This window comes from Nannobrachium achirus (genome assembly GCF_963921795.1).
Source record: "Nannobrachium achirus genome assembly, chromosome: 4".
Lineage (NCBI taxonomy): Eukaryota > Metazoa > Chordata > Actinopteri > Myctophiformes > Myctophidae > Nannobrachium > Nannobrachium achirus.
Genome location: NC_137813.1, coordinates 20,046,751 through 20,060,535, shown reverse-complemented (window position 1 = coordinate 20,060,535; position 13,785 = coordinate 20,046,751). Strand labels below are relative to the sequence as shown.

The 13,785-nt window shown below is 44.3% G+C and overlaps 1 protein-coding gene across 1 annotated transcript in view; it reads left to right on the top strand.

The window, feature by feature from the left end:
- Positions 1 to 1,361: 1,361 nt before the first annotated feature.
- The window catches only part of LOC308284432 (Na(+)/H(+) exchange regulatory cofactor NHE-RF2), a gene marked incomplete at its 3' end in the record, with an annotated part of 74,793 nt that continues 62,369 nt past the window's right edge, over positions 1,362 to 13,785 (top strand). The window contains exons 1-2 of the mRNA XM_080725049.1: positions 1,362 to 1,609; positions 5,604 to 5,915. Coding sequence (XP_080581175.1) covers positions 1,403 to 1,609; positions 5,604 to 5,915 — 519 coding nt within the window. The 5' untranslated portion in view covers positions 1,362 to 1,402. The remainder of the gene's footprint in view (positions 1,610 to 5,603; positions 5,916 to 13,785) is intronic.

The window sequence follows — 13,785 nt, the reverse complement described above, 5'->3', positions numbered from 1 at the left end:
TCTACTTCACTACATCTTTATCTACAAATCTCAATTTCTTTTATTGTATTTTTTATTTGAATTTTTCACCAAAAAATATTATGGACACAAAGCATGCAACACGATTAGCCTATATTCAAAATAAATGAAAAAAGTAAATGGTTTTACGGCCTCCTCGCGTATTAGGAGGGCAATATGAAAAAAAGTTTTTTTGAAAGTGAAATAGCCCTTTAATACCTCAAAATAAAAGAAATGAGAAAGGCCACTAGCACTAATAGAGTCTAACTGTAGCCTAATCAACAAACTATACTATAAAAACTGGTCAAACATCGGCCAAATCCTACATGGCAAGAGAGAGAGAGCTAGATCTCAGACACCTTTCAAAAAAAAAAAAAAAAAAAATCAAATACCGCCCTGGCGATTTGCATATCAAATATAGCCAAGGAACTACAGTATAATTGCCATCAGTGGGTCTTTGACACATGGGTTACACAAAAAGGATGAGAAAATCCCCCAAAACAGAAGAAAAAATCTCCTGTTTTGGGGTACATTTTTTTTGGAACAGGAGACATGGTCAAATAAGAGGAGACTTCTTCCAAATACAGGAGGGTTGGCAGGTATGGTTCTAGACTAGAGCCCTGAGGGACTCCACTCAACCGGGTTTAAGAGGTTAAAAGTAAAACTTATTTTCATTCACTTCACCGTCGATGTATGACCACCTGGGGGCGCTGCTGCAGCATTTACCAAGCCACTCGACTCTAGAAAACTCCCTCTGAAGTTGGAGGCAAAAGTCAGGGCGGTGCTGTTGCGCACAAGCGCCAACAAACACCTCTCCGCTGGTAATTGAATCCATACTCCCCAACCGGCTGTAATGGATAAACGTCGCGACGATAGCCAGCGTCTGTTTGTTGCCTTTCTCTAGTCCAGTGCGCTGTGAGGGACCGGGGGTCTCCCGCTGTAAGGAATAAGGATGGACTGTTGCTGGACGCACTAAAGTCTGCGCGCCCCGAGGGATCCGCTTTGGAGACTGCAGAGTCCTCCATACGATCAGAGCAGAGCAGAGCAGAGCGCTCCATCCAGCTTGGATAGAAAGGCACGACCGCGGGACTTGTTGCTGCTCGGTTGTTTTATTTTTGCACAAACCCTCTGAGCTGGGAATTACGCTCCAGAGGAGCATATTTGGGTCCGTTTCTATGCGAGCAGTGCGTGTTTGTGTGTCATCCCGTCATGGGAAAAAAGTGCGCACATATCGAACCGATATGGTGTTTTCCACTGCGTGAAAGTTTAGTGTGCGACCGGGTGTAAACACTCTGCATTTGGAATATCTTCTTTTTTTCCCCCTTTCTTTTCTCCTTTTTTCTTGACGGCTGTGGAAAGCTGCATGGACGCCACAACAACAGCACCAACAAGGGAGAACCTAATAATGGCCAGCGTCTTGAAACCGCGGCTGTGTCTCATGACAAAAGGGGACAACGGCTATGGGTTCCACTTGCACGGCGAGAAGGGGAAGAGCGGACAGTACATTCGCAAAGTGGAGCACGCGAGTCCGGCCGAGGCGTCGGGGCTGCGCGCCGGGGACCGAGTGGTGGAGGTGAACGGGGACAACGTGGAGAAAGAGACGCACCACCAGGTGAGAGCTGTGCCTGTGCGTGCATGTGCATGTGTGCGTGCGTGCGTGCGTGTGTGTGTGTGTGTGTGCAGTTTTTATTGTCTCGCGCGCTCGCGCACAGTGTGCGTGAGACAATAAAAAACACCCTCATCCTCAGAGTTAAAAATGAATAATTAGGTCAGGGGATTTCACCGTTTAGCGTTCTCTTCACAACTTTCTGTGCTGCCTACATCAGGGGTCTTCAACGTTTTCAGGCCAAGGACCCCTTAGTTGAGAGAGAGATGAAGCGGGGAACCCCACAACCTGTTCAGAGATTCCATAATAGTTTCATTGTTTGACAGCACAATCATCAGTGTATTTTGGATCCGTGTCAATTTGTGTTTTCAGATATAATTAATCACTTGAACCGTCAATAGGCCTACTTAATAAACTTGACCTTTCACTCTGTATTTAGTCTGCTCCTTTTCTCCTCTACACCAAAACTCTTTATGCCAAAAATAGTAGATCTACAAGCTCACAACGCCTCGCTTGTAGATCTGCTATTTTTGGCTAAAGTTCTCAGAATGTGGACGCTAGGGATATTGCTTATTATAAAAAAGGAGAAAAAAAGTTTCAATCACTCAAAGATTTGGAGGACCCCCTGTATTAATTCTGAGTACCCCCTAGGGGTCCCGGACCCCCTGTAGAAGACCCATGGCCTACATCCATCTAAAACGACTGCATCGTGTTTACTGCACATTTCAAGTCCAGAATGCTCATCTGTGCACAGTGAAGACATAGCAGACCGTTCTGGGAGCTTTCTGCAGAAGATGATACTGAAGACAAGACAGCAGGTCACTGGCCAACGTCAAAACGTCACCGTCACCCGCCCATGCTCAGTCATCCCACCCCACCTCCACTCCTCATTCAGGGGACTCCACTTCCCTCCCATTAGGCTAGAGCAGGTTCTCAAAGTGGGGGTTGGGGACCCCAGGGAGTCCATGAAGGAGTTTAAACAAGGGAAATTAGATGTTTGTCCGGGATCCGAATGTTTATTTTTTTAGGTGTTCAAATGGAACCAAATGAACCCTACAGGTCCTCGCAAATAAAACATTAAGAACCAGTACTAGTGGACTCCTAATGTGCCATAGTGTTGTAGTAAATAAGTACCACATATTCTGAAGAAAACCTGGAGACTTGACATTCAGTAATTGGGTCTTATTGAGACCATAGGTCGCATTTAGTATGAAAACCTGCAGATTATGTGTGTGCATCACGCCTCAGCCCCATATTTGGACATATTGTGTCAGTCTCATGTGGTCTATGGCTGAGATGACTGACGTCTAACGTCTCCATATTTGGTAAAATATGGCCACATTTTGACCAGCGTAACAACCAACCGTGACATGAGTCACACTTGAAAATGTATTCCGTCCTTGTCCCTTTTATACCCATATATGGACATCCCTGATACCTGGTCATCAATATTAAGCCCATATCTGTGAATGCCCATATATGGACATTTGTGTCTCTGTTGTTTCAGCACCCTTAGGGCGTCTTACTGGAGATCAAAATAAGAACATAATAATGGTGTGTAAAAATGAAAAATGTAAAACATTTGTCCATATACAGACATATTGATGACCCCTGGTCCCGACCTGACCCGCTGTTTGGGAAAACAGTGCCATTGAAGACGACCTGCGTCCACCTCATGTCATGTCTGTGGTGGTCAGGGGATCCATTTCCATGGACCCCAGCATCCAGGAGGCTGTGTCTCTTGGCGGTCTGTCAACTGGCCCACAGCAGAATCTGATTAAGGCTTTCCCAGGCTTACGAACAGAAACAGAAACATAGTCACTGTAAAAAAATCCTCTGTGTTGTTGACCCGTCCATTTGGGTCAATTTTTACACTCAGAGTTAAATTAACTGTGGCTTATTGCTGTGTTGCTTGTAACTTTACTGCATAATGTCATAACACAGAATGAGACGTGCAGCCAAAAAACCAAGTGCATATTCGTTCTAGGAGTCATTTTAGTTTATGTAATTAGGTTATCATTAGTAACCAATGTGTAGGTAATTTAAAAAGCCATTCCAGTTGTGTCCAGCTCGCTTGATTGAAAACATTCACAGCCGTAATCCATTAAAACTTCCAAAGTAGAATTCCGGACCTTTCTGTAACTAATGTACCCTACCATTAACCAGCCTCATATGAGGTCAAGACTCTCCACTGTACAAGTTCCAAATGTGTCTAAGTTCTTCCCACATTGTAACTGACACTGGCTTCGCTTGATGAGTCCATGCTTACAGGAAGATGGTGAATGTGACCTTTGGGACAGAAGCTTGAAGTGATGCCAAAAGTGGTTCTGAAACGTAAAAGATAAATAATAATAATTATGATAAAAAAAAAATATGAATTCTAGCATCCATATTCTGGGGTGAACATTTGACAAAAACAGGCGATCTGCGGCTATTTTAGATTTTAAGAGATTTTGGTGTAGAGGAAAAGGGATGGGGGCCTTGTATGTGTGTAGGCCTCTTGTGGTCTCCAGTCAACTAAATATATAGGGTTTAAGTGGTTAATTATTGGTTGATCACATAATATTCTCTCCCTGATGTGATGATGCCCTCTTTGAGAAGGATGTTTGCAATCTCAGACTTGGGCCACAGTCAATCTGTGGCTTTACATTGTGGTCCGTGTTCTTCACCACGGTGACATCCTCAGTGATAAATGCCCCAAATTGACTCGTAATGGTCTCTCCATCATCATGGCAACATTATTTCCACTCATCTTCTCCATGTCCTCCCTTCTCTCCAGTGGTGGAACAAGTACTCACATTTGTTAATGTTACCTAAGTAAAAGTATCAATACTGCGATATAGAAATACTCTGTTAGGGTGCACACACACCAAAATGCCTATGAGAGTGTTATCCGCGTTCCGCCAATGCATTTCAATGGGAAGGGGGCGGTTTCATGTCAGTGGAGGATATCTGCGTGCCGAGCCGACCTTGCGTTTATGCTGGAGCTCCGGTTTTTCCCCTCTGTCCAATCGGGTGAGTCGAAGGCGGAATGGGGAGGGTTCGGGAAGTGACTGACAGGCGCGTGGCTGCTTTGGGACAAAATGCGCTCTCTGTGTTTTTAGTCAGACGCGCACCAAAAGAGTTTATCCGCTGGCGACCATATTTTGGTGTGTGTGCACCCTTAGGGTGCCCTCACACCAAAATACCTATGAGAGTGGAATCCGCGTTCAGCCAAATGAGAAGGGAGCGTTTTTTGCAGAAATCCTCTGCTGGCATGAAACCACTTCACTCTCATTGAAATGCATTGGCGGAACACGGATTCCACACTCATAGGTATTTTGGTGTGAGGGCACCCTTACAAGTAAAAGTCTGGAATTCAAAATGTACTTGAGTAGAAGTACGAAAGTATTGGCGTCAAAATATATTGAAGTACCAAAAGTAAAAGTTCAAAAAATGTTTGAAAATAGCAGATCTACAAGCGATGCGACGCGTTGTGAGCTTGTAGATCGGCTACTTTCAAATAGCCTGGGTATAAAATAGGGCTAAAGTGGTTTATGTATGTTTTATAATATTATAATTTATACCTATAAAGTAACTATTAACTGAAGTTTTCAAATAAATATAGAGGAGTAAAAGTACAATATTTCGATCCGAGATGCAGTGGAGTAGAAGTAAAAGTATTGGAAATTGGAAATAGTCAAGTAAAGTACGAATACCTCAAAACTGTACTTAAGTACAGTACTTAAGTAGAAAAAGTAATTTTAGGGGCGAACTATTGCTGTGAAGTGGTGAGCACTGAGCAGCCACCGTACAGCCCTGGAGTACCAGCACCAGTTGTTTTGCCAGTACCATGGTCAAGGACACCATGGTCAAGCAACACCAGTACTTGTGTTGGCCCTAAGGTTCCAGATCAGTACAGCATACGATTTGTCATGAATGTCGATTTAACACTGCAATCTCACTGCTTCTGTCAATAACTCTTCGATTATTTGCTCCCCCCACCCCCCCCCCCCCCCAGGTGGTGCAGCGGATCAAGGCCGTGGAGCACGAGACGCGGCTGCTGGTGGTGGACCGCGAGACGGACGAGATGCTGCGCAGCCTCCGCCTCACCGCCACGGAGGAGATGTCGGTGCGGGTGGCGGGGCCCCTCTCCTCCCCGCCCTCCCCCTCCTCCTCCTCCCACCCGGGCTCCCCGTCTCCCTCCTCCTCCTCGGCCCCCTCCTCGCCCAGCAAGAAGAGGGAGAACGGCTCCGTGTCCAAGCAGCCGCTCACGCTGAGCGGCCCGGTGCCCAAGCCCACGCGGAGGTCGCCCTCCAGGACCGCCAAGAAGGTACAGTACAGGGTGTGTCGCACCAACATTCTGGGCCCTGGGGTACAAGGATTTCACTGCGGGGGCCCCCTGTGAATGTTCTTCATAGGGGGAAGGGAGGGGTTTAACCCATGTAGACTGGGAACGCATTATTGCGCGTTATTTTGTGCTTTAGCTATTGAAAAATAGCAGATATACAAGCTCGCAACCATAGACTGTAGAAAAATATGGACAATGCGAAGCCATTGGTTTCTATGCAGCGCAAATGGCCCTTTCTACCCCTTGGAATGGGTGTCGCCATCATAGAATTGTAAAGGCATCAGAGATGCTATTGGCTGCCAACGGTCACGTGCAACCGCAGGGATACATGGGAGAATGTGGTCTTTCGAGGTAAAGGCAAGTGCCGGAACACTGAAGGCCTGTGTTCTTCATGCTGGTAAAACTTTAATATCCCACTTTTGTAATGTCCTCATTTTAATGCCCAGGTTTTCCAATACCTCCGCTTTAAATGCCATTTCACTGGTTCCACCGTGAGAGCTTTCAGAGCCAAACCGTAATAGTCCACTTATAAACGTAGTCGTTAATGTCCTTTCAAAATGTGGATACTAACAGGAAAAGCTTTGTCTCATTCACGTTCTCCATGTACAGCCACCGTAGATGTATGGTGCATTCATCTGTAAGGCAATACCAGGTTTGTCTTACTCTACAGATGTACTGTACATAGGCGTATAATCGTTTGATGTTTATTCTGTTATCCCTCCTCCCCCATTTTATTTTATACAGTACATTCCCTGTTGCTGCTATCTTTTTTAATGTCTTATTTTATTGTACTTTATTTTATTTCATACACAGTAACAGCCTTAAGACCATGCCACACCAACCTTTCGCTGCTTGTACGTGTACGAGTGAGTGAGGGACAAATGAACCCTTCTTGATTCTTGACACACAGAGAGACAAGTTGCAGAGAAAGATGTGTCCTTTTAATCAGAGTTAAATCAAATGGAATCAGGTCACCGAGACCATCTCTGTGGAACAAACATTCAAGACGTTTACCTTTAGACTATAAAGCGGGTAGTGTGTACAATGCACTTTAGAGTTTTATCTGAGCAACCATCCTCTGCTTTTGTCCTGCTGGTGTTTGAATGTGGGTTAGTAAACTAGAGAACACTAAGACCGTGTGTCCAGCAAAGCCTTAATTATTTTCCCCAGCTGAGCACGAAAGGCACTCTTATTATAAAACGCTCATCCAAATTCCCAAAGTTGGCTCAGAATAGACACTCAACGCCTTGTCACGCTGGCTGCTGGCGTTTGTAACATAGCCTAAATATGCAGAGCTCCCAATGAAATCAATTGAAAACATACAGTAAGCTGGCCTGCCCTGGTTGACAGAGACACAGTCCAGAGATGAGGATGGTCAGTTGGTGTAATATGGATGAAGGACTGCAATGTTTCTTTTCTTCTCTTTTCTGTGAAGTAATGCAGTACAGTACTATTGTCCAACATGCTATACATTGTCAGAGTGAGTACAGACAAAGTAACAAGTTGCTTAGCAACAGTCATGCAGCTAACATACAGCACTAGAAAAAAAGAAAAGAAAAACAATAGCGTCGCGGTCGGGCAGAAACCTTGTAAATGAATTCCCTACTTTGACATACTAACTAAACTAGTGTCACACAAAAGTGGCCAAAATAGCTGATCTACATGCTCACTCACTGAGCTTGTACATCTGCTAGTTTTGCTATTTTCAAAGTGAAAGTGATAAAGGGTGTCTGTGGGGTTTTATGAATATTGAACCGATGGAATGTTGAAATAATAACTAAATGGCTCCATTGGAACCAGTGGTGTAAAGTAACTAAATACATTTATTTAAGTATTGTACTTAAGTACAATTTTGAGCTATTTGTACTTTACTTGAGTATTTCCAATTTTCAGTACTTTTACTTCTACTCCACTACTTCTCAGAGGCAAATATTGTACTTTTACTCCGCAACAATTATATGACAACTTTAGTTATTAGTTATTTTGTAGATTTTGATTATTATTACAAAGCATACATTACCCACTGCAGCCTTATATACATTTCGGCCATAGTTGATCTACAAGCTTGTAGATCTGCTATTTTCAAAGGAATCTACTCATTGGGAAAACCTGGACATCCTGCATAATGAGTACATTCTACTTTTGGTACTTTAAGTACATTTTTATACCAACACTTGGTACTATTGAACTTTGAACTTCTACTTGTAGCAGAGTATTTCTACATTGCAGTGTTGATACTTTTACTTAAGTAAAACGTTTGAGTACTTTTTCCACCACTGATTGGAACACAGGTAATTTTTTTTCCATTTCCTGAAAAGTAACGGTTTTGGATATACAAGCTTTCCACTCGACAGTGACAATATGTCAAATTACAAACCACAAAACATGTCAACCCTGAGCTGGTCAGCAGCCAGGCAGTGTAGTGGCAGGTTGGTCTTTTTCAGCATTAAGGATGGGACGATATGAAAATGTCATATCACAATTATTGTGACAAAAGAAACCGCGATTTACGATATTATCGCGATAATCCTTTATTCTGGGGGGGAACATTTAAAAAAAAATAGCCGATCTACAAGCTCACAACGCGTCACAATGCGTCGCAACGCGTTGTAGATCGGATATTCTTTGGCAAAGACATATTATGAGTACCTTTTACCAATTATAGAATTATAGAAGTGGTGCCGGATATGAATCTCTGCAAATAAAAGGTGAATTAAATCCAGTGCATGACGGAGGACGATATCACGACGATAAATTAAATCTCCTCGTCCCATCCCTAATCAGCATGCTGTTTTCACTCACACTACACTGGGATACTATTTCACCGTGGCCTTGCATTTCTAGTTGGATCTTGAATGAGACTAGATTTAAAGATTAGAAGCTATTCTCTGTCCTGTCTCAAGGCTTTTTGTGCACGCGCGTGTGTGCTTGCGTGCTTGCGTGCGTGCGTGCGTGCGTGCGTGCGTGCGTGTGTGTGTGTGTGCGTGCGTCGTGCATGCGTATACTCGTCTATTTGTATATACCGTATGTGCCCTTAGGGCAGACCATGGTGATCTGGCTTGGTTCCAGATCCCATGTCGAAGGTCAGAAAGGTCAGGCTTAGGTCAGAGTATGCGACCATTCAGAAGTTAGAGGTCTGAGCTCTGACCCCCCAGACAATGGAGGGATTCTGTCTCTGCCATGAAGGAAAATATGGATGCAATGCATATCATAAAATATGTATGTGGATGTTTTACATTTATGGATGTATTATGTACTTTGTATATATGGATGTTATGTTATAAATATGTGCTACTGCTAGACAAGTGACTACTCAACTGGCTTAGAGACGTTTGTGAGAGTGTAAAGCCGTGTCGGACCCATGAGGGATCCGTTTGGGTCTGTTTGTACACATTATAGAGTTAAAATGAACACCAAGGATTTTACTGTACAGTATATACACTCTAATCTAATGCTTCTGATCATGGGGATATGATCACCAAATCAGCACCTGTTTCATATTTGTAGTAAAAGGATATTCAAAAGGGAGCCGTGAATATTAGCAGCCCAGAATATTCCAGCCAGCCAGCCTTCAGGAATAAGGATGCCCCGATCTCATCGAATGTGAACACACAGCGTGTGATTGGTTTTATCTTTCACGTAATATTTGTTAATCATACATACTGTGCTCCCAGTCGCTTTTGAAAACAGGACGTGTTTCCGCTCGGGCTGCCTTTGGTGAACTGGAGTATCTGATGGGGTTATATGACTTCACGTGGGCTCTGTCATTCCGTTTTCTGCATTCGCACAACATGTGTTTTCACTTGAGTTCGCCTCGCCAATATGTGAGCGGCATCCAGCGCCATTCCTGCAAGAGCACTGATGGGGCCAATCAGTGTCAGTGGACCTTTAAGCACGCGCGTGGGTGTGCGTGTGTGTGTACATGCATGCATGCGCGCACATGCACACTCACAGTGTGTGTGTGTGTGTGTGTGTGTGTGTGTGTGTGTGTGTGTGTGTGTGTGTGTGTGTGTGTGTGTGTGTGTGTGTTTATGTTCATTCTGAGCCCTCGCTCTTAGGGCTTTGTGAGTTGTGAAGAGAATTCCCAACAGTCTATGGGGGTCAGATTGCTCAGCTAAGTTCAGGAAATGTTTGAATCCCCCCTGTCGCTGTTTCTCTGTCTCTCTATTACTCTCTCTCTCTCTCTCTCTCTCTCTCTCTCTCTCTCTCTCTCTCTGTCTGTCTGTCTCTGTCTCTCTCTCTCTCTCTTGCTCTCTCTCTCTCTCTCTCTCTCTCTGTGTCTGTCTGTCTGTCTCTGTCTCTCTCTCTGTCTGTCTGTCTGTCTGTCTCTGTCTCTCTCTCTCTCTGCTGTGATGGCTCATATACAGTCAGTGTCCTGCAGGTAAAAGCACTGCAGATACCTAGTGGTTGATTCTCTTGCAGCTTGTGTGTACTGCTCAAACAAACGACTGTGTCCATGTTGCCTCACTATCAACTCCTGCTGGTTGGTTGTGAAGGAGGAGATCCCACTAGGACTGGGTAGGCTCTCCATTCACTTAATATTCACTTACCTGCCGAGTGTCTATTTGTATTGGTTCTCATATTTTCCTCTTGACTGCCAGTCAATTAGCTACACCCCAACTAGAGATACCAGGATAACAAACAGGCGGCTAGACTTAATTGTCGCTTCATTGTAAGGGCCAATTCATACTCCACTTTTAGAGACGAAATGTATTTCGGTTCGGCTCTGTCCAAACTACAATATGATATCATTCAGAGCTTCGGGGGGCGGGAACCATCATTAATACGGCTGTTCAGTGCCACCGAGATTTTGTGACTCCCCGAACCGAACCGAAATAAATTTGTCTCTAAAAGTGGAGTATGAATCAGCCCTGTCTGTTCATGGTGAACTTGTTCTTGAAGTGACTTGCATCTGTGCTTTTGCATTTGAAAATGTCATGTAATATAAATTATGCTCGCTGCTAACAAGTTAATTGATGGATGACATGTGATGTGAGTTTTCAAGAGGCGATACACAGATGGTGATTTGTCCGTTTTAATACGGGGGATATCCAAGCTGCGCATGACCTCTCTGAGGCCACAGTGCCTTTATTATATACATAACATGCTGATCAAATGAGCCTTCCCAGGCTGTGGATGCAGTCCAAGTCACGTTAGCCAGGCCACAGCGGTTGTCTACACCCTCTCAAAGGCCAAAAGTGAAGGTTGGAAGCAACAAGGATTGCAGTATGCAGGGTGGCAGTTGGCTAATTAGGTGAAAAATCACACCCAATGTGAAGTGAGCAATGCCTTTTGAGTTAGTTTCATTAAGTGTCCCACGAAGCTTGGCCAATGCCCAGCTATGTGGGACGAACTTACGGATGTACTGTACATACACACAAAGACAGATTTCTTTTATAATAAAAACTTTGGGAGTACGGTAGGAACTAGAACTTCACTCTGTTGAGGTGCCAACTTGCGTATGGTGCACAAGTAGGCCATACTTGAGCGCCGGCAGAGCTTGCAATGGGGTGCGCTCACCACTGGCCAGTGACATCACCATTGGCATCACCAGGAATGCTGGTCCCTCATTGGCTGTTAATGATGACGTTGCCAGAAATGCTGGCCCCCTGATTGAGCTACGGCTTAAACACACACAGCTACCTACCTACCTACATACATACGTACATACTACATACGCAGCTGAACGCAGTACTTGCACGCTCTGCTGGCCTAAGTAATAATGTGTGTAAAAACTGAATGAAACTCTAGTCTCATGCAGTGGTTCTCAACCTTTTCAGGCCGCAACCCCCCAAATAATCATATTTTAACTGGGGAACCCCCACACCCTGACGAGCACTAAGAGTTGAGGGATTACATTTTGTATAACACTGTTCTATTGTGAAATAGAATGATGTGAAATGTGAAATAGCAGATCTACATGCTCACAACGCCTCGCAGCATGTAGATCAGCTATTTTAACTTGTTCTGCCTCTAAGATTTGACAATTTGGCCAAAGTTTAATTTGCCATTTTAGAGGTATTAAAAAGTCCTTAAATTGTCACTTAGAAATGTGTATATACCCTCTATACACTTAAACATTGTTGGTTTCTTTACTGTTGAGTGAGAAAACAATGTTGCATATTAAGTTCATCATCTGGGGACCCCCCAAAATAAGTTGGGGACCCCCCTGGGGGCCCCGACCCACAGGTTGAGAACCACTGGTCTAATGTGATGAGCCAAAAGGCTGCAGTAATCATCCATCTCCATGTTTAGTCGATTGTTCGTATGGTAGTGGGTACTGCCCGGGGTATACTGTGACAACAGGTACAATGGGTAGCCTACTCTGATAGATGGAGGCATGCATTCCACCTTTGCATCATTGGGAATGATTGGCCCCTCCTCGTTATTCCTCAAGAGCTGATCTATGAGAAGCACAACTAGATTGTTATTTAGCTGGAAGACTGGATTCATGAAACCGACCTCAACCAGAGGCCTTCAGAAGCCATAAAACTGTCCAGAATGGACTCGGCCGTACAATGGCCTAGTATTCAGCTAGACGTGTTAAATCATCTCCGAATTACCCTCAGAATTACATTTACGCAGAGGATTTTACTATGTGGAGATGTGATAGAGTAAATACGTTTTGTGCAACCGACTCCGCTGTCATCTATGATATAGTGCTGCTGCTAGCGTGCATGGTGCTCTGTTTCTCTGTTTCTCTAGCTTTCCTCCTTTAGTTTATTAGCTCAGTGGTTCTCAACCTTTTCAGGCCACAACCCCCCAAAATAATCATATTTTAACTGGGGACACCCCACCCTGGTGATCACTAAGAGTTGAGGCATTACATTTTGTATAACACGGTTCTAATGTGAAAATAGCAGATCTACATGCTCACAGTGCCTCGCAAACGCATAACCTCGCCTCACCAGGCTTTCCGCGGGCGGTTTGATCCGGTCTAGGCGGAAACCACAAGCAGAGTCGCTTTGTTTTGGCCAATTTTTTATTTGTTTACTGGGACCCCCCTGGGGGTTCCGACCCACAAGTTGAGAACCACTGTATTAGCTCATGCCTTTCTCACTCTCTCACATTGATTGATTGATTGAAGACTTTATTAGAAGTTTGCATAGGAAAAGGTACAGTTTCATGACGGTACAGTTCACTGGTACAAGGTCTACTAAAAGGAGATCCATGAAAAGACTAAGCTTATTTCCACAGGAAACCATTTAAGTATCTCATATAACATTGAATGACAGACGAATAGAACACAGTACTATGCAGTAGATATGTAAAGAAAAGAAAAATGAGAGAACAAAAAAAGAGTCTAAACAGTAAGTAAGGAAGTATATACAAAGAAGGGGCAGGGGAGGGTAGGGTTGGGCTAGGTTAGTTTTTTTACCAGTTGCGAACGGCTGCTGCCTGTAAGTGGTACTCTCTTGTCTCTCTCTCTCTCTCTCTCTCTCCCTCCCTCCCTCTCTGTCTCTCTGTCTCGTTGACTGCTCGCTGTAAGTGGGGTTCGGCAGCTGGACATGCCTATGATAATCCGTAATGTGCCGGACGCCCCTGTTTCCTGTCCCATCAGAGGGCAGGCCAGTCCATCAAAGATGTGTAGGCCGCTCATTGACATGCTGCATTATACAACAGTATCACAGAGTATATTATGTGTGACCAGGGGCGTCACACCAAATTCTGGGCCCTGGGTACAAGGGTTAACTGCGGGCCCCCCATGAATGTTAACTATTGAAAAATAGCAGATATACAAGCTCACAGCGCGGCACCGAGTGCCGCGCTGCGAGCTTGTAGATCTGCTATTTTTGAAAAATTGTGAAAATGTGTGCCAAGAAACCCATGTTTCTATGTCAGTGGTGCTCAA